The sequence below is a fragment of the Centroberyx gerrardi genome, chromosome 21 (genome assembly GCF_048128805.1).
Source record: "Centroberyx gerrardi isolate f3 chromosome 21, fCenGer3.hap1.cur.20231027, whole genome shotgun sequence".
Taxonomy (NCBI): Eukaryota; Metazoa; Chordata; class Actinopteri; order Beryciformes; family Berycidae; genus Centroberyx; species Centroberyx gerrardi.
This window is the reverse complement of record NC_136017.1, coordinates 16,421,918-16,443,429: the sequence shown is the minus strand read 5'-3', so window position 1 is coordinate 16,443,429 and position 21,512 is coordinate 16,421,918. Positions and strand designations below refer to the sequence as shown.

General features: G+C 42.4%; 2 protein-coding genes across 7 annotated transcripts in view; one reads left to right on the top strand and one right to left on the bottom strand.

Moving 5' to 3' along the window:
• nlgn4xa (neuroligin 4 X-linked a) overlaps nucleotides 1-1,636 on the bottom strand; it is a 55,593-nt gene extending 53,957 nt beyond the window's left edge. For 3 of the 6 annotated variants that reach the window (XM_071902104.2, XM_071902106.2, XM_071902107.2), the window contains exon 1: nucleotides 1,182-1,582. In XM_071902104.2, coding sequence (XP_071758205.1) covers nucleotides 1,182-1,570 — 389 coding nt within the window. In that variant the 5' untranslated portion in view covers nucleotides 1,571-1,582. Of the gene's footprint in view, nucleotides 1-1,181 lie in introns of all 6 variants that reach the window. The other 3 variants (XM_071902102.2, XM_071902103.2, XM_071902105.2) reach the window with 2 other exon arrangements.
• LOC139913931 (ankyrin repeat domain-containing protein SOWAHC-like) overlaps nucleotides 1-21,512 on the top strand; it is a 469,713-nt gene that overhangs the window by 359,864 nt on the left and 88,337 nt on the right. The window lies entirely within an intron of this gene.

Sequence of the window (21,512 nt, the reverse complement as noted above, 5' to 3'; positions counted from 1 at the left end):
CAAACAGCACTCTAACTGCTATAGTACAAACCAGCATGAGCTCTCAGCAGTTAGATGAGAGGCTCTGTGATTTTCCTCTCTGTTGGACAAAATAGTCAATGTCTACTTTGAGACTGGACCATTAGCAAAATCAACAATTTTGCAAACTGAGACCCGAAGGATCTTTGTGAGGGTCCCAGGGAACCTGCACAATAAAAGTAATTTCACCGTTATGTCGTTCACTAGAGGTTGTAATGCACTGAAAAAGAAAAATATATATAACAACAGACATAGTAAGAAAGCATACATAGGCTGCTGTACACTGTGTCCCTAGTTGTGTACAATACATGCAGAAGATACTGAACATTTCAGAATATTATTATTTTATCCAGCAGCAACTAGTGTGATACATTTTTTCTATTATTTTGAGTAATAATATTACAGTTACCAATTACATCTTTTGTCACCACCCCCTCTAAATATCAGATTGATGTTAAATTATCCAAAACCTATGATTTTCCCCATAGAGATTCCTTTTCAGCATAATTAGTCATCTCCATCTCTCAACTGATGCGAAAAAGGCCTGAGCTAAACCAACCTATGAGCCAACCAAGATGAAAAAATGGTGGTACAGTAAACTTTGATTTTATCCAGCAAAAGGACGACAAGCAAGAACATTGGACATGGAATGCTCACAAAGTCCTTCACAAGAGAGGAAACAGACTTGATTTCCGTAGGTAAGAGATGATGTAATTGCCAATTTTGGGGGGTGTAATGGAAAAATAATAGAAATAAAGTTGGGTAATAAGTTAAGTAATGATGTTTCTTTTGAAAATGAGTCAGGAATAACAAGTCATATAGTACTTCTTTTGAGTAACGACCCCAACTCTAGTTTGTGCAATGAGAGAACATATAAGATCTATGTATCTAATTCTTAACATATCTAACAACAAATAACCTCTCAGGTAGCAGGACTGTGGGACAGTTTTTACCAAATGGGGATCCATGGCCAAACACAAATCTGTTTGGGGGTGTTTGACATGAAAAAACATTGGGAATCCTTGGGTTAATGACATGTCATTTCGTGAACTACCTCAAAGTTCAAGGTAGACCTGCATAGAGAAGTGAGACATACGAAAAGAAAACAAAGACAAGAAGGAAAAGGTAGAGGACAGAAGAAAGACGAGACAAAGTTAAAGGACCTACCATCCTCTGTGGGGACGTAGATGTTTAGGTAAAGGCAGTCCTCGTTTTGCTCCTGCACATAGGTAACCACTGTATCCAAGTTGGCGGTGAACCACACAGGGAGCATATCATTGAGTAAAAAGCGGTCCTCTAAGAACTGAGGACAAACCGGGGCAAACTGAGTAGCATTCCTGATGCCCGGCCAGGACATGGGCGGCTCCGGCGGCTGGAACCTCCTCTCCCCCGTGGGGGCCAACGCATACGGGATCCCCAAATACTGCTCCACCGGTCCCAGAATTTCATTGGGCAACGTCACCTTAACCCCCCGCAATTTTCCGTAATTGGTGGTGACCACGGGGTGTTGCTGGGCCTGAACTGAGGCCAGACAGATGGACACGAGCCCCATCCAGAGCAGCAGGTCGGCCTTGGCCGCGGCGCGAGACATCCATGAAGGGCCTCCTGGCGCTGACATGCTCCCGCTGTGCTTGAGCCCGAGCCCGGCAGGTCGTGGTTACGGTCCGCCCTCGGGGTCCCCACCAGCCCCCACCGGCCGCCCTCCTCCTCCCCCCCAGCAGCCCTCCCGGTACGCCGCCTCCCGCTCCCTCCTCAGGCCGCGAGCTGAGAAACGGAGCCCCGGCCAAACAAAGCAGCTTTCTCAGAGCTCCCCATCCCGAGAGCCTGCATGAAGATCGGTGGCTGCTGTACAACTCCCCCCGTCCTCCCAGGGAGCAGGAGAGAGCCTAAGATGGTCTTTGGTTACCTGGGGAAAGCTCCAGCTTGATGGGATATCCTGGAAGAAAAACAAAAAAAAACAACAGTGATAAAACCTTGAGTTGATCCACTATAGCATCATTGGTAATTATGTTAATCCATTTATCCGTATGGCAGATGTGTTGCAGTGATTTATTGCCAGATTGAGTGCCAGTGTACTGTTTGTTGTTGCTTCTCACATCAGCAGCGATTAAAGGGTGAAATCCACCAGTACAGAAACCATACAGTGAAGTCCTGAGATCTTGGAATGTGTTGAAGCATGCAGAAAAGATGTTTGAAATACTGCCCGGTCCCGTCAATCCATCTTAAAAGTTGCATGCTCAAACCACACAATTGCAGGCCAATTACATCTTCATTTTCAATATTCATCGTGAAACGTACGCTCATAAGACCTGTCAACCTGGACTACTAAAAGTGAGAAATTTCATCTATTTTTCGAAAGAATCGTTATTTCAAAAACGCGGGGAGGCGTACTCGGCTCTTTAGGTTGGCTGAAATAATTTGATGCCATTTATCTCTCAGGGTCCTCTGCTGCTGGGGAGCTTATGGAAAGCCCCATGAATTAGAAATCTGCTCTGTGTGTTTGGAGGCTTCTCATGGACATTTGTGTCAAAACCAGATGGCATGCAAGCCGTTAATTCAATTTCCTGTCGGAGCTCTTGCCTCATTCCACTGCCCTCAGGTCTTGAGACGTTTTTTTAAGTAGTCTGGTCAGAGGAAATCTCATGCCTGGCTGCGCCAATCCAAAATGTTGATTAATTACCCTCTCACTCAAATAACACTGTGTGCCACTCAAAGTCAGGCTAAATCAATTATTAAATCTCATACTGACCATCACTGACTTCTTTCTGATATCAAATATAAATGAATGGGTAACATGAATAACTGAGTGGAATTCCGCTAATAGAGTCAAAGTACACGCCAATCTTTGCAAGTGCAAGATTTTTAAACTAACCAGTTTTCCCGCATAATTTACTCAACAGAAATGAGTCAAGCTGCTGGCCATTGACCAAAACTGCATGGATCTGTGGCATGTGGGCTTGTCTGGTTGGGAACAGATCAGCAAGCACCATGCCATGGTTTTTTTGTTTTTTTTTGAATGCTAGTGAAAATCTACCCTAACACAGTGTCATATGTGTTATTCCTATGGTCTCCTGGCAAGCATATAATGAATGGCGACGTGCAGGTAGTGGCCAAGTTCAACGTCAACCCAAGCAAGCACAAAAATTTCACAGCATGATATTATGGCAGGGTAAAAATTCACATTAAAACAGCTTTGGAAAGTGTTGTGAACTGATATCAGAAAGATATTTAGGTTCTGATTTCACAAAAACAAGCGGACGACTACAGACGTCGTCTCAACTTTCATTTTGCTTCTATATTTACAAGGGTTTTCAACGTTGGTGCAAGCTGTCGTATCAACACACACACACACACACATTCTCACTGACAGTGTGTCAATGCATTTCACACACAAGCTCTGGCCTCATATCTTCAAATCGTTGTGTCCTTTGTAGCTCTACAAGCCTGTTTTGTAAAAAGCGCTTCATTAATAAATTTGACTTCGTTTGTGCACATGGACAAATCTTTACCGAGGCGACAAAGGAGAGCAAAGACTAATCTGTGATGTCACCAGGTGGTTCTTTCTGAAATGTCAAGGGGAGTGGCTTTGCGGACACGGTGACAGTTATTTCACAGGGATATACGGCTAAGTACATTTCCAGGTTCACAAGTGTTACTATGAGTAAAGGCCATTGAGCTGTAGAAACTCAAGCAAACATGGTATGAGTCCACCGAGTCACGCTCCAATACATTGTTAATGGAGCGGCTCCAGAAAGTGTCAGTAGCACTGGGAGAGAGTTGTTCATGTATTGATTAAACTGCCTGGGAAGTAACATCACAGTGCTTAATTTTTCAATTGACACACATGCATTGTTGACATTTTAAAAGGTATTTTCAATCGTTCGGCTCGGTCTTTACGTGACAACATGCTGTCTGTGCTGTGCAGGCGATGCTAGCTGTCAGCTACAGTGCATCTGCCATACACTCACACTGACAATGTGTCAATTGTATTATGTCCCTCCACTGTGGTACATGGCATGGACATTATGTTGTCATGATGGCATCTGTGTGTCTGTGTGACACACTGTTATGAACACAATAACTCAGGAACAATACATGCTAGAAAATTCATAATTACACCACAGGTTCCAACTATAGAGTAAATGATCTGATTAGATTTCGGGGCGCCTTGCTGCATAAATACGCATATTAATGAGGGAAAACTGATTTTCTTGAAGCTACTATAACTCCGTAATGCTTTAAGATACAGAGTTTATATTAATACCACCCATGTGTTATGTGAAGACAAGTGTGTTGACGTAGAACTATTTGCTAATTAATATATTAATAAGCCTAATTAATGACTTTATTAGCATACATGGTGCTTATGGCAAGATATTAGACCTCTTGTTGGTGGGTTTTTCCTTTTACTGTATGGCAGTGCAAGTGTATTTTTCGTTGTATTTATTCACATAATGCTGCATACATATCCTACCAATGGGATAAACATTGCCACAAGCACAGCTTATTGTTTGTGGCTGGTGTTCAAGTACGACCACAAGTTATTCATCATTGTTTGTTTGCCTACAAAGGTGGTTATACTACAGCAACGTAATGGATTACTGTATAGAATACCAGAGGCTGTATATTCAGCTGACTCACATGGCAGCTCATTCAGCTGAAAGTATCACTGAGCTGATGCTGTGGCACAAAACATCAAATAGTGAAAAGGGGTGAATGCAGCCATGCTTTACAAATGTTAAACAAGTGCAATTTTTGCTAATTGTTAAATGGGGTTACAGGCTGGTAATTGTTGCTGTGATAAATTAACATATTGTACAGTGTTTGTGATAATGTGATGTTTTATGATAAACTGTCCTTCAGATGGCCCTAGACTGAATGCAAAGCATGTACTGTGGTTCTCCTTGGCAGTGGCACACGGGATATTGCGAACATTGTTCTCACTCTTAATGATTACAGGGGATAAGTCTTATGAATACCAATGAAGGCTGTCGCTGTCATTTGCATTTCAATTATTATGAAATGATCCCGTTGCAGGCACGCTGTTCTCCTAAGTATAAAATGTCAGAGACACTTTGAACCATTGCTAGTAATAATGTGTTACATATATATTGTAAGTGTGTGTGTGTGTGTGTGTGCCCCCATGCACATGTGCACATTTGTGCACGCCCATGTGGTTGCATGTTGAGTTTCAGTGTTATCCCCAGAATGTTATTCTTGTCAGGGAGGAAAAGCCTCTGAAACAGCATTTAGACCATCATGGGACACTAAAACTCTCCATTGAAACCCAGACTAATGAAATCCTTTTTGGTTTGTTAGCAGCTCCTTAAGGCTGGGTGACCCACCACACCTATTCAGTGGCAGGAGAAGCTCTAGTGTGTGTGTGTTATACTACACCCAACATGCAGGCTCATGTTTCAATCTAGCTTGTAACACATGACAATACTTTCATGAAAATAGAACCATAAACTTAGCAGCCTAGTACAGTATCTCATGAAAGGTTGATGTACTAGTATAATGGCCACTTAAGGGTCGATCCAAACAACACAATGATGCCAAGGACTGTATGCAAGCACACAAGTACGCAACTATCCTCATGAATCATCATGCACTTCACCACCGTCAACAGCAGGCTATAACAGACATTGTAGCAATGGTAAGCTGTACAATTTAAAGCTGCACTTGGCAATCATCGCACGTTGGTAGTCCCAGATGGCAGTGAGAGGCAACTGTTTGAATTTTGAGGACTTCACTACCCAGAAATCCTGTAAGGTGACGTCAGTAAACTGCACACAGCACCCTCACGTTCACCAACCCGGCCAGTCTGTGATGCTTTATAGCAAAGATACCAAAGAGATGAAAGAGGATAAGATCTAATGTTGGTGAGTCCAGCTTTGTCTGGACGGAGCGCTGCTCACTGCTGTTTCGGAGACACTTTGGATTTCACGCTGAAGTTTTGATTTGTCATTGTGATTTCTCACCAGTTCCCATACTGACACCAGAATTTCATTTGGATAAATAGGGCGAATCTACAGCCTCACATTTAGCAAGGATGGGACGCTCTTCTCTGCTGCAGCCCCACTTTGTGATTCAGGCTGAGAAAACGACTGGATTTCTACATAAAAACCTTGCACAGTGCAGTTTAAAGGTTCTTGCAGTTACATTTGTCTCTGGGATTGTGCAGCACATTTGTGTCACAGAGAAAGAAATAACCTTCGCAGAGGCAAGCGATGACTATATAAGCGGAGGTGATGAAAAGTTTGAAGCTGCCACTCAGATTGTAGAAGGCAATCAAAGCAAGTCAAAGCAAGGCCTTGAATCAAAGCTAATGCTACCACGGCCATTTTCACATGCCACTCTCTGTTGATCTTAGTAATAAAATGAAAAATACATGATTTTTTTAACAAAAATAGGTTTGAAGCAATGCTGTGTGCTGCTCAAACACCCTTATGCAACGCAAATATGCAAAGCCAAGGATTAAGTTAGTTAAGTCAGGTTGTTAGTTAACTGATTTCCCTAGAATTATTGAGCGGAACTGTTTTCACCGCTGTCTACTCTTTTGGTCTCATTGCGGAAAAAATACTGTACACATGACAGAGGAATGATGGAGTAATGAGTGTGTGTGGGATCGACACACAACAGGACGCCTTACTGTGCGCTAATCCCTTCCTCAGAGCTCCAGAGGCTTTTGCTTCACACAAAATGAATTATCAATAGCAGATAGCCCGGTAAACACACCATGTTAGACACTATGGGAGGTTCTTGCGCGCTCTGGCTGTCTACCTGTTAGTCATTTGTCTTAGTGCATATGGTTTGGACAGATGCATCAACAAACAGCTGCCTACTTAGTATCCTTATGCTAACAGTGACCCTGTGTTGATGTACCGTATGATGATAAAAATTACACTGCTCAATGCCAGTGACTAAGAGCCACGTGGGATGATGGCCATAATGACCCCATAAGAACAGATATCAAAGTAATTCACAAACAATTTTCAATTCAATTGAAACCATGAAACCGGAAGCAAGCATCGGTGAGCAAAAGGACAAATAATTTCATCTTGTACGATAGTTATTCCTATTTGTGACGCACTGGAACTACATGATTTTGGACAGATTTAGCTCCAGTTTGGCTTTTCGACACAAGATATAAATCCCTTCGCTTTGTGCTTTCTGAAAAGCAGTAGGGGAGACTGGGGTCACCGTACACATCCGTTGAATCATCAAAAGATTCATGGCAGAAGTGTGTTGACGTATTCTGAAGCCAAACATACTGCCCACCGCCAAGATTATTTTGAGATATGAAAGCAAAATCGATTTCCTCAGTTTTTGTTTCCAGGAATCTTTGATGTTATTTTGATCACCTAGGACTTGGTTATCAACTGATGTGATTTATATGTTTTAGTGGTTTTTTTTCCCCCACTTTGAATTCGCATTGACTTTCATCCTGAATGACAGGGATGGAGTGGTACTAAGAAACAACCTTATGAACTTATGACCAGAAACCAGTTTCCCCATGTCAATTTAAGTCAAAGAAAAATCAAAATTGAAAAAAAATTACTACCCTGTTTATACAGTCATGAGTTGGGAGGAAATTGAAAAATGCTATTTGTTGGAATGAACAAAACATAAAACAGGAGACATCCATGAATATATTTAGCATAATGTGCTATCTAATAAAAAGAAATATTCAGTTCCAAAAACGTCCAGCTCACTCAATCACTGTCGAACAACAATTTTAGTAAAGCTAATGGATGGATCCCATGCTTCCCTACTAATCTCGAAAATTTGCCTGGCATGGTGCTCAATTTCCTCACAAAGAGTTTTTAGTGTGAAATCACACTTGATTATCCAGGTTTTTTGCGCCAAAGATGGCAAAAACCAATCTCTGCTATGCACCAGAATGGAGAGACAGGTTATGCTGTCCTGGAGGGAGCCGCTCAAGGTTCTTTCGTAATTTATTTCCCCCTTAGAAGAAGAAATGACTCTCCATTATCGTCCCTCATGCAATATCTTTCTACCAGTGCAGTCCTGAGTAGGTTTGAAGATTCTGGGATCTTGATGTAAAACAGATCACTGCTCACCCACTTCCCCAACACACACACACACACACACACACACGTAATATCTTCACAAAAAACACATCCAAGGAGCCTCTATTGTCTATGAAATGACACTATTTGTGTCCTTATGGGCTTTTTATGTCAAGTTGAAGAACCAGCAAGAAGGCTATGCTCATTATAGACTTATGAATCATATAAATCTCAGATACAGGTATGTGCACTCTTTAGGAAACATACAGATGACGACATACACAAGGTCACATGTGGGCTCCCAGCCTCTGTGACAGCCGCAGCTCACATCCACCGCAGGCATCCGAGCAGAGTTTTTGAATCCCACCCAGCCTGAATACAAGCTGTAAAATCACAGAATTAGCAGTGGAAGCTGTAAAATTCATGCAAAGGCACTGTTTTTTTTTTTTCTTTACCCCCCCTTCTCCTTTCCCTAAAAAAAATAATAATAAAAAAAAAATCACCATCCAGATATCCACACCACCATCTTGTGGCTGCTTTGTAACTGGATGGAGATGCGCACAAAGCTGGAAGATGCCCGTTTTTTCCCTGCTGCACCTTGCGCCGTTTTAGACAGAGAGAGAGGGGGAGAGAGGAAGATAGAGGAGAGGAGTGTTGTAATGGGGGCGGGGGGGGAGAACGGGGAAGAGGTGTGAAATGGCTTTTAAACGCTTTGCCATCTTGAGGGAAAGCGCTCGGAAACATACTGTAAAAGATCAGAACTGCGGTCTGTCAGCCCGCAGCCTCCCCTTGTCCTCATATGTCGCATCAAAGTTACCGAGCTGTTGCTTTGGCGCCGAGTTCGCTCGCGTTTTACGCACGGGCGAAGTGGCCCGCCTATGTATCCTAATAGGAATAAAAGCTTAAAGAAAGATTTACACGGCTCCGTGCCTAGGTGATAAATAGCCCGAAGGCGTTGTGATGTGGCCACCGGATGATCAACATCTTCAGTGTGTTGACAGTGATGGCTGCTGTTCATCAACATTTATCATGTATCGATATTTATCAACCAAAAACCACTAAAACCTCAAAGCAAACTGGAGTCGGATGAGGCGTTTGGAAAGTGCGCAATAATGACCGGCTATTGCTGCGGGGATAAAAAAAACAAAAAAAACCTTCGCCTTATTTTCCCTTCTATATCTACCGGCTACTCATATTAAGTTATGAATATAAGAATGACTTGAAAACCGGGTCTACCTGCACTTTCGGATTACAGCGTTTTCCTGGATGAATTCCCTGTGGATTAGGCTCCCTTTAGTCTCTTATAGGACTGTACAGCGCGTCCGGACAAGCCATCTAACGGAGGAAGAGGAGGAGGAGGAGGAGGAGGGAGAGGGGGGGTAGAAATCACCGCCAGAAAACGGACAGAAATTCAGTGGCTTGTCTATAATTTTGTGTGTTTTTCTTTGTGTGTGTGTGTGTGTGTGTGTGTGTGTGTGCGTGCCCGCCGGAGGAAAAGCTGAAAGGCTGTGGGTGCTGCTCAGCATCGCATCTACCCGACAACACACTTACCTTGCCAGTATTTCCAACGTTTGACTCTTTTTATGTAAGTCCCGACTTCAGGCAAAATAGACGCCACATAGGAGGAAAAAAAAAAGATGTATAAACTCCACGTCCAGTCTGCTGTTCTGCAAAATCCAAAGTAATAACGAGCGCAGTCCGGATAAATGGAGGCAGCCAAACTAGACGTCCTATGTGGGGGGAAAAAAATAGAGATGCGGCTTTATCAGCACTGAAGAAGATGTTTCAATGAGTCATTGCAGAGGCACTGGAAATTGTGCTGAATCTAATTGCTCTCATAGAGCGAGTGTATTGCGAGGAAGAGATTAGTGATAGGGAAACCAGGTCTCTCTCTCTCTCTCTCTCTCTCTCTCTCTCTCTCTCTCTCACTCACTCACTCTCTCTCCCTCTCTAGCTCCCGTTGCCATTGGACTACACCGACTGAAATTTACTAAGCCTGCAGCCAATGGATTGCCGCATTCTCTCCATCACCCTTAACCAGCCGCCTGTGTTGTGGCAGCTCTGGCATGGGCTATGGCACGGGTTCTCAATGTGGGGCCCGGGGACCCCCAGGGGTCCTCCGGCGGCTCCCTGGCAAAATGAGGAGCAGTTTAATTTAGCTGTGATTTAATTCACTTGAAACTATCCCAATTAGAGATGTGCATAGGAGTGACTTTTCTAATCACTGGGTCGTGCGAAATCAACAACTAAAATCTTCCCATGTGCATCCCTGGGGCTAAATGTTAGAATATGAGTGTCAGTCACTCTAATGTGCATCTATTTGGGACTTTGGGACTATTTTGGGAGATGAAAATGCATGAAGGAGGATATTATTTTGCTGAAATCTCTGATTGGTTGTTAGACACCTGTAATGAAACATTTGCCGCACATCCTGGAACTCTTCCTCATGTTTCTGTGCCCTTTTAAATGACCTCTCTTGTCCTAGTGTAATGAAAACTTGAGTTCTTGGCTGATGTATGTAGATGCAGACCTATGTATGTGATTCACGTACAGTTTTGTATTTGATCTCAAGCAAGCAAGGACAAGCGTAATTCATAATCCATGGACTATACCGTTGGCCTTCAACAGGCTACACTTAAATTTAGATAATGATGAAAGGGGATGCTATAGCTGAGTTCTGATGGGTGTCCCCCTGCCACCAAGGTCAAGTTCTCTCCAGAAAAACCTGCAAATAAAATCAGCCGAGCGTCTCTCAATATCATGCTGTACAAAACAGGCCTACAACGGGACCAAACCGCAGAGCCCAAGGATAAGGGGAGGCAGAGAATCGGTGCTGCGCAGAACAGGCAGCACTCCCTTTGATATCGTCATCATTTATTCCTTCTGCCTACATCATAACCCGTAGCGGTTGGGGGTATCCACCATGCCTCTGAAGTCTATATCAACCTCAGTCAGCGGCGAGGCCCCAGACTGACGAAGTGACTTTCATGAGACTGATGAGGAAACTTCGCCGGCTGCCTGGGCGAAGGCAAATAAAGTGGTATTCAGAAGTCCACCTGGAATCTGTGACCTGTGGCAGCGAAGTTTGGAATCTGAATATGAATGAACCTCCTTTCCGCCCGCATTAACATCCGGGTGTAAATGCACCCAAGATGCACTGAAGGTCTGATCACCTAAACCAGCTCCTGAAGTGGTCAGAGACACATTTGGCCAAATCCAATATGTCTTCAAATCCACATTATCAACTGCATAAACGGAAATAAACGTATGCACACAGATCAAAAAGGCAATCAAACAGGCGTCAGGCTGCTCAGACAGTAGCATACTTGTCAAAAATGGATTGTTAGGATACTTGTAGATGGGGAACAAGCGAGATGAGGTGTTTACTGTAAGTTTTAAAGGGGCATTTAGTAATCTATGACTCCTATCGACCTCTATTGGCGACCAGTAGGAATTGCAACAACATTGCTAGAACTTTTCCTCCTACACAAGTCTCTGGCACCGCCCCCACAACCCCTTATGGTGGCCTGTAACAAGAAAGTCACATTTTTGCAATATAAGCGAGTAAGCTAGTTAATTAGAGCAGAGATCCAACAGAAACGTCTAGTGAAGAGGTAGTATATCACCATGCTAGATACTGGAATAATAATATTGCTTTGTCATTTGTTTTCGATGATGGAGCACTGTCCTCCATCATCGAGCAGTTGAAAATGCTTGTAGATGGGGGAGTATCTTGAAAAGTCAATGGGTGTGGGGAGTTTTTTTCCAAAACAAAGTATGGGTCAGAAAGCTAGAAATCTCAGCAGTTGGCCAAGTAATGGTTGAGTCATTGGTATTGATCAACAATCCTATCAACCTCCACAGATATATTAGGATCATTTCATACTGTGGGGCAGCAAAAGTTGCACTCATTGCCCCTTTAAAGGACATAAATATTATGAGATGAAGTGACATGATTGACAATCTGCATTTTGGTGAGCGAAAGAGAAATCGGATTTCAGTATGTATACCAGAGACCAATGGACTGAGGTTGGATGGGCGGATGGATGGATGAGTGGATGGATGGACAATGTCTGGCCATGCACTACCTTGTACAACGAAGAGACTCGGGGCACGAGCGCGGCGACTACTACTTCACAGACGACAAGCTCGCCTCTGATGATTTAGACAAACAGTGGCAGTAACCACATGCAGAGAGAAAGAGAGGGGGGGAAGATGGGGGGATGGTGGGCGGGGGGAGGAGGGAGGAAGGGTAGATCTGAGACGGCGAGGACTCCTCTCTTCCTCTGTGTTTAAGCGCAGACGATTCCTGTCGCCTCGGGGTAGCAAACAGATACATAAAGGCAGTAAAGGGACCGCTGAGGCATGACGATGGGATTCTTAAGTATGAGCCGGCTCTCTCGTATTGACGCATGAAGACGAGGACGAGGCCTCTTCAGTGTCTACTTAGCAACAAGTGCGGCGACCTTTCGTCTCACTTTATTGGATTTTTGACACGCAGCCGTCTCTGTGTTGATGCAATAGAGATGAGGCGGACGGCTTGTTCTGCGGTGGCAATCTCTCTTATCCGCCTTCTTTGACCAGTTTTAACTGTCTGACTTGTCTCGTGTACATGTGTCACACAGGTACAAATTGCTCTTAGGCCGATATATATGGGCCGATATTGGCCTTTTCTTAAAAAAAAAAGATATCGGCCAGTCATGTTGTCCATTACCAATATAATGGAGGTTCCTCCCAGACCACAGCTGGTCCAAGTCGATATATCCGTCTAATCCCAATTCTGATGTACCATTTTGACCAGATTTCACACAAGTATGCACAAATACATCATTATTATTATTTGTATATCAGATGTTTGACCAGAGAAATCATTCCAGTGTGGTGTGGGAGGATTTTACTCAACAGTCTGTAAAAACCTGCAGTGAAACCTACCTCACTCTGCCTTAAGGAGCTGATAACCCACCTAAAACTATTCTATTAATCTGGCTTTCAGTGGAGAGTTTTAGTGTCCCATGATGATCTAAATGCTGTTTTAGAGGCTTTTCCACCCTGACAAGAATACAGTTCTAGGGGAAACACTGAATACTTGTCAATTTTTTCGAATATTTTGGAATGAAAATGGTCAAAATGAAACATAATACCGGCAAATATTCACTATCGGCCGCTTTGATCCACTATCGGTATTGGTACGGACCTTTAAAAAGTCTAACTCTAGTACAAAGCATGTGGAACTTCATACCCAGTCTAGCAGTGTATGGACAACTTTAGCTTGTCTTCAATTGGCAAAGGGACTCCCCAAAAATATTTAAAAATTTCATTAGGTAAAAAGTTAACACACCAATCCAGAGAACACTGTAGCGGAAATTACAGCTGGCAAGATTCTGTAAATACTGTATGATGAAATAAAAACAGGGCTTCTCTGAATTTTGATTTAACTGTTAAATATTAATCTCTGCATGAATAAATAATCCCTTATTAACTCCTCTACCCAGATAAATTAAGAAGGATGCTTTAAAGAAGAGATTCCTCAGCAGTTTTCTCTGTAGTTACAGTGTTACGCAAATGGTACAATATGTAAAGAAAAGAGCAAATACTGCAAAGCCACGGGTATCAGTTTCATGGGTCACTTTGTCAACAGAATTAGACTACAAGAGAGATACTGGGAAATATATGGTAAGGATAGTGCTTGAATAACTAGAAGTACCCATTATGTTTCTGTAGATAATGAAGATGTTCAGCATGGGCAGAATAATGTTCTTAAAAGTTCTTTGTCCAAAGTCTTTGTCCAGAGATAGGTACCCTTCTTCTCATTCGTCTTTCTCTTCTTCTTCTTCATTTTGAAATGCCAGTGCTACTTCCACTCTTTCTGTTTTGCATTGATATTTCCACCCTTCCCTCTCCTTGACCTGTCGGTGATCCTCGCTTCAGAAACGGAGGAGTGCGGCTCGCAGACGTCCCATGTCACCCGTGAGTCTCATGAATTTGGATTGATATTGCCCACAGTTTCTCCCCAACCTTAGACCGCTACAATTTCCAGGCGATCCGCTGACCAACGGGGCTTTTGATCCAAATCGTAAATGGCAGCTGCCATAGCAAACAGACAGACAGACAGATGGGGTGTCATGGATCACAATATGCATGGGATATCATAAAATCTAAAGTGAGTAGCATATTTTGGTGTTGCAGCTGCTGTCTGGCATGGATTTTAATCAGTGCATGTTATTAGTTTAGCTATAGCATAATGTGTATTTGAGTGAGAAAGAACTGAATTTGGATACAATGCAACAGTGTTTACGTAAATGGGTTTCTTGTTAAACCAAGTTGATAGAATAGCTTCAAGTGATTAATCCAGTTCAAGTCAATCACCCAGTCACAATAGTGAACAATAGAGATCCTACTCAGGTATTTTCCTCTAACTGGCTTTTCTGTCATATCATATATGCCTTGTTGTCATTTTCTTTTTTGTGCCATGTTGTCACCTGGCCATCTCTCAAAATGTCCCTCATTTGGCTTTATTGCATTGGACTTGTGACTAAAAGTAATAATCATGCTTTTTTATCTAAATAAATGTCTGTTTTGCTACTGTCTCACACGACACAATAGCAACACAATAGTGACTAGTGGGGCTAGTTAGCATGAGCAGCGATAGCCACCATGGCTGAACAAACAGACAAAAAGACGCTATGTTCAGATAGGCAACTCAAATCAGATTTTTTTCACATGTCTAATATGAGTTGGATGTTTTTTCTAAAGTCTGCACAGCAAAAAAACACATGGAATCCAGTCTTTTCAGATCATATTCAAACCACATTCATAGGTGGCTTGAAATACAGAACAAATTGCACATCAGAAAATGCAACTCAGTCTGACCACTCATTGGATTTCAAGTGTTTTTCCTTTCGCTCACCTTGAGACATGTGTTTGACGTCACACACTGTAACAAAAAGAGCATTCAACAGCGAGCATGGAGGAGAGCCAGGAGAGAATAGTGGCGCTTGGACAGATGAAGAGGTTTCATCCATCAGAAAATGCTGTCAGACAAAAAAACACAGACAGAAAAAGCAATGGCAAAATTGCCATGTTGCTAGCTTGAAGCACCCAGAATTGTTGGATAGAGCAAATTACAGTCAGACTTAAAGGGAAAATCCACCCTTGGATACTGTTACACTGTTAGATATCATCCATTTGTGATCGGTGCATTCTGTTATTTTGCGATGAAGTGTTGTAATCTGCTACTTCTACTTCAGTTAGTGATTTCCTACATTTCCCAGAATGCTTTTCACCAACCCCCAGAGAAGGGGCGTGTACTTGTTGCTTTCAGTCAAAGGTATATGCGCATATATATAGCTTGAAAGTGTGATCATTCAGCTGTGGGTTATTCAGTATGTGTCTATGATCCTTTAAGATCAGATTTGTCCAAACAAATCAGATTTGCCTGCTATCTGAACATAGTCTTTTCTATTACTGAGTACTGAGACAAAAACCAGAATGTTAGTGGGGCCGTGGGGCCAAAAAAACACAAAAATCCATCACCTTGACCTGGAAAAAGCGGGTCACACCACACACACTGTGTACTGGCTTTGGTCACTGAGAGGCCATTAGGCGTTGGCAGGCGCGCTGGATGTTGCAGCGCTCCGAATTCTGTTTAATCACATAAAATTATAAGCACTGTGCATTAGTTTGTATAATCATGCATGTCTCCAGGCTGCGCGAGTCAGTAGAGGAAAGTAGAGGAAAGTAGCGGAAATAAACTATGTTGGCTATGAATGTTTCATTATAGCAGCATTGGAGCTGTATGTATTGGACTAGTAAGTGGAAGGGTGGGAGGCCACAGTTGTACAGCTGCCTGACACCATATTGTGCAAACAGGATGGATTATTTGTTTGGCAGTGAAGTAATCCTGCGAGATTTTCAACTGAACAGCTATGGTTAAAATATCCATGGGTTGTGACTGGCAGTAGCACCGGGAAAAGGTATAATTTCTTCAACAATCAACGAGTAGCAAATCCTTTCATCTCCTCACATCTCTTTGAAAAAAAGCACCACTTGCTTTTATTCATTCTACCTCAGTTGTCAATTAACTTATTTATATGCATCTAGTTCAGTTAAGCCTGAAAGTCAAATTGTGACTGGGGAAATCACATGAGCAGCGCAGTGCCGTTACACCCATGAGGAAATTTGTTCAACACCTGGGTCTTAGTCATCCTTCAGTGAGTAAAAGCAACTCCACCGATGCCTGATACCCGTTTTTCCTTTTTTTTTCGGTGGTACTTGAACTGCCAGATTGAAGGAAACGCCGAGATAAAGTGTGTAAACGGCATTGGGCCACCACAGTTGCGCCGGTATAGATTCTCCATCAAGCTTTCTTAACATGCGGAAGGGCTCAATGACATCCAGGAAGAGGCCGTTTTCATCAGGAATGCCGTATGGGATGCAGGTGAAAACTCAAAAATAGCTTTGTATTTTATGGTGTTAGCTTTCCCTCCAGGGGGGTTAAGTAGAAACCATGCCAGAAAAACACACTCCATCTTCCCTCAATGCACTTTGTAGGCTATTCCTCATTTATTGCAGTGTTTATTCTGGCAGTCACCTGTGTATTTCCTAGTTAGATGTGAGTGTCTTGGCAAGTTATGTAATAATTGTGCTTCTATGACAAGGGTTGCCAACTTTGAACGAAGGCAACCAAAGGACAATTAAAATGGTAGTCTGTGAGATCTATTGCTGTGGTGTTTCTGCACTGCACTTCCCAGAGATCACCTGTCAATCAAATAGTGTGGGCGGAGCTTGGGCTTTCTGTTGATGCAGTTTGAGTTTCTGTAGGTGGCGTCCAGTGGCCCAAAACAAATACTTTTGACTTAAAGTGGAATCAACTGAATTTGAGAATGCATATTTTTCCTATTGTCAGTCCAGTCAATATATGTGACCATGAGCAACTTTCTCTTTCAGAGCCACAAACTAGGAAACTATGGTTTGAAGCTAGGATGTCATTAAAATATGTAAAATATGAAGCTGTTCCGCAGACAATGAACAAGGGACAATTAATTTTGTAGACTAAAATGTTTGACTTGTTCTACACAAAAGCAGTTCAGAACCAAAAAAAACAAAAAAAGTTCCTTTATCCCCAGGCAGCCCCCCTGGGTGTTTTTTCTGGGTGTCACCTTTACCAGAAAACAAAGACTTGAACCTGTGTTGTTATCAAGATGGAACCTCTGCTGCTTTGGGAAAAATGCCACATCTTTCTCTTCATGCCATTCATTCGCAGCTTATTCAGGTTTTAGTTCATAGTTCATTATAGTTATAGTATAGTACAAACAATAAAACTGTCCTGAACAACTTTTTAGCCTGAAATCAATCTTCATAACTTAAATTGATAGTATTCATCACAGCAAACTGATCTAAGTTATGAGAATGGGGTCTTTTAAGGGGAAAGAAAGCATAAATTAAGGCTTTTTTTAATCAAAATACATCTGTCCATACTACAAAAGTCTATAGATTCTTTATTTACCTCCGACAAAAGCGTTATATTTTCACCCTTTAGTTAGTCTGCCAGTCAGATTTCTATGAAATTTGATGGACAGATCGGCCTTGGACCATTGTTTGAGGCTTGCGCTTTCCGATTTCTCTGCGTTTGCCTCCTGCTTTGCATGAGCGTTGGAAAATCCTTCCGATTTTACAGTTGGCCTCGAATTCATTTTCACTGCCTCCCCGTGCAAATAGCGTTTTCCACCCCCATCTATATGTTTGGAAAGCTTCTCAGGTTTTTTCTTTTTGTAAACCAGCATGGGGTCTTTTGGAGGAGGAGGATGCTTGACTTTATAGATCTACACCACTGACCTACCACTGTGGAGAGATCACAGACAGAAATGCACTGTCTGTGACACACATACAGTACAGCCTATATAGAGCACACTGAGCAGAGACAACAGCAACAGCAGAGTGTTTACCTGCTGTTTGTCCCTATCTTTCTATATTCCTCCTATCAAGTTAGTTTTCACACACACAGACACACACGCACACACACACACACACATACAGAGCATGTTGCAGAATACAACAGTAAGCTGGAGAGCTGGATTTAGTTTACTAATGTCACCTTACAGGATTTCTGGGTAATGATTACCTCTCGCTGCCATTTGGGGCCGCCAATGTGCAAAGTTGCCTATGCAGCTTTAATTGACTTGTAACTATCCTTCCTCAACATTAAGGAATACTACTTTTTTTTTTAATTACAAGATGATTCCGTATTACAAGGGACTGTTAGCACCTCTATCTCTGACTGTTATGGATACAAACAGCACCTCTAATGTTTTAGCGACACCTTTTTTTGCTTTTTATTACCAGTGATTTTTCCTATCTATTGAAGACACAATACAAAAACAACATAGCAACCACTTTCAAGTGCTTACCTCATCAGATAGCCAATCAAATGTGCTTACAGTGCACAAAATATCCAAAAACCTTTATTATCAAAAGACGTTGTACAATCCATTGTTATTGTTAGACATTACCATCTTACCAAACCAGGAAAGTGATTCCCCTGCAGATAGAGACACTGTATGGAGGGTCATTAGTCCACTTAGTGACGAGTCTGGAATATGCCAATATTAGCTGGAATACCGAGGCATGTTAACACCTTCCTCAGCCTGTTTTTGCTTTTTTGCAGTCTGTGGAATTTCCATCTCTCTGGTAATATTAGAAACATTCTGTGTATTCAGGGATATTCATGACTGGAATATGAAGATGCATATGAACAGCTTATCTCGAATGAGACCTCAACTGGAATATAAGCTAGTATCCGCAGTATTTTGCGCATCTGAACACACTCGGCGTTCCCCTCTGAAGTTATTTGGGGAATCAGTGCACGTGTTTCTAAGTATTCTAGACAACGCGACTGCTTCACAATGCCTTGTCCTGTTTGGGATGCAAACAGCATAATGTATATGCTTAAATACATAATAAGTTTCAGTCTGCTAACTTATATCACTGGAAACATAAGGTGCTCCTTAAGAGGCTGAGCACATTCATTGTGTACCGTAAGCCTGTGATGTTAATGCATACAAATGAAGTTATATTACAGTAGGGTTGGAATTTCCATGGAGAAACAATGTTGTTTTTTTGTCTTTTTTTTCCTTTTCTATCTGTTTGCACGGAGCAATCTACAAGCTAATTTGTCGAAGACTATTTTGCGGGGCCGTCAAGGGACTTCCGCGCGATGCAGCGGTGCGTTAACTTGCAAACCATTCATTTGTTTCATTATTCTGAACACCAGAGAGCAACCAATCGGTGACTACCTCGGTGTCTTTATCACGCATCCGCCAGTTCACTTTCATCCCTCTGTGCTGTTGCTTCTTCCCCTTAACATTAATTCCTCTATTTCGACAACTAGTGAAGTCATATTCATGTAAACAGTGTGTAGTGTTACAGTAGTAAAACAAAGCAAACAGGCTTGAGGACAAGAAGAATGCATACACCAATTGGGATTTAAGAGTGTGCATACCTCCATGCTTTACAACATGGGTACACAGACTTTTATGAGCCAGCTGAGTGTCCCAGCAAAGTGGCAAAGACAAGGATAAAATCAAAGAGGGACATTTTTCTTTTGGAGCTTTAATCTTTTCTGTACACCATGTTAAACTGAAAGCCTATTCGGTCTCAAAAGAGTTTCAAGATGAAAACATTTATATGTGTATGCGTGTGATTAACATCCTTTTTTCTACAAGCCTAATGTTTATTCTACCGAGAGTAAATAGATTTACATATTGTCACCAAATCATACAGTATTGTGGAATAAAAGTAACGCACATATCGGCTGATAAATTAGACTATACATGTGTTACCAATCTATTATATTTGTATTATCTGCTATTGTTGCTCACAGCACGTAACAGCTGTGCATAAGACTAAGGAGTGGGCATTAGGCTTGTGCACATACATACAAACAGTTTCATAAAGGTTGAGATTTATAAAACAGAACTAGGTGATTATTAGTGGTTGCTAGGGTGGAACTAGGTGGTTGCTAGGTGATTACTAGTGGTTGCTAGAGTGTTACTTGGTTATTGCTAGGTGATTGCTAGGGTGTTACTCGGTGGTTGCCAGGTCATTTCTAGTGGTTGCTAGGGTGTTACTAGGTGGTTGCTAGGTGATTACTAGTGGTTGCTAGGGTGTTACTCGGTTGTTGCCAGGTGATTTCTAGTGGTTGCTAGGGTGTTACTCGGTGGTTGCTAGGTCATTTCTAGTGGTTGCTAGGGTGTTACTCGGTGGTTGCCAGGTGATTTCTAGTGGTTGCTAGGGTGTTACTCGGTGGTTGCTAGGTCATTTCTAGTGGTTGCTAGGGTGTTACTAGGTGGTTGCTGGGTTAGTATTATTAACTGTAACACTATTAAATGAAATAAGCAAATGCTTGGGGGCCTGTTCCACTTGCTCAGCCAACATGCTAACCACAGTATAACAGTATAGTATGGATAGTGTGAATCAGTACATCAAAAAAACAACCTAACCCTTTCCTATGCATATGATTTGCTCTGATACCCCTAAGCTCATCTGTGTGGATGCCGAGCAAAAATATTATCCACCATGTGTCCAGAGAAATTGCATGCTTTTGCTATACTTCCTCCCCACCCATCTCTTCCGGGGGCTAAGTCCATGCTCACGGTGTTGTTTAATGTTTTCACTGCTGATATTTGCTCGCCTCTAATCCAGCAGTAGCAGAGCGAGTGACCTATGCAATCACAGTTTTACAGTCAGTTTCCCGGAGTCAGAGTGTGCGGCGTGTGTGTGAAAAAGAACGAGGCGAGGGGAGGGGCGGAGGGGGGGCATTCACCCACAGTCAGCAAGGCTCAAGGCAGACCATCAGTGGCATTCAGCAGCCCTGCACATCCCAAGTGAGTGGCATGCAGCAGCCCTGGCCCACTTCTCCCCACTGTGAGACCATGTATGGGCCTCGCAACGGGAAGAGGACATGCATAAAACAAGGCTGCGCCCCTGGGGTTAGTGTGTGGATGGGAAGCATGGGTGCAGAAAATTCACTGACACAGAAAGCCTCTTATGAAACGAGGGAGGGCGAGCGAAGAGGAGAGGCACTGCTGGACACATGGAGGGTATCATGTATAGGCCAGCGGTTCTGAACGTGGGGTCCGGGGACCCTTGAGGGGGTCCCAGGGGGTCCTCAGCAAAATGAGGAATAGTTGAATTTCACTATAATTGAATGCACCAGAAAATATACCAAATACAGAATGTATAAGAATGACCATTGTATTCATAGGTTTCACACACCACTGTTATCACCACACATACAATGTAGACAGTTATAGAATTTAATTGAACAACAATGGAAATCTTCCCATTTATCATATGGAGGTCAATAAGGTATAATGTGTGTCTATGTTTTTGTTTTTTACTTCTGGTATGGATTTTTCATAAATAAAAGTCCTGATGTTAAACAAGGACTTGATGGCGAAGTAG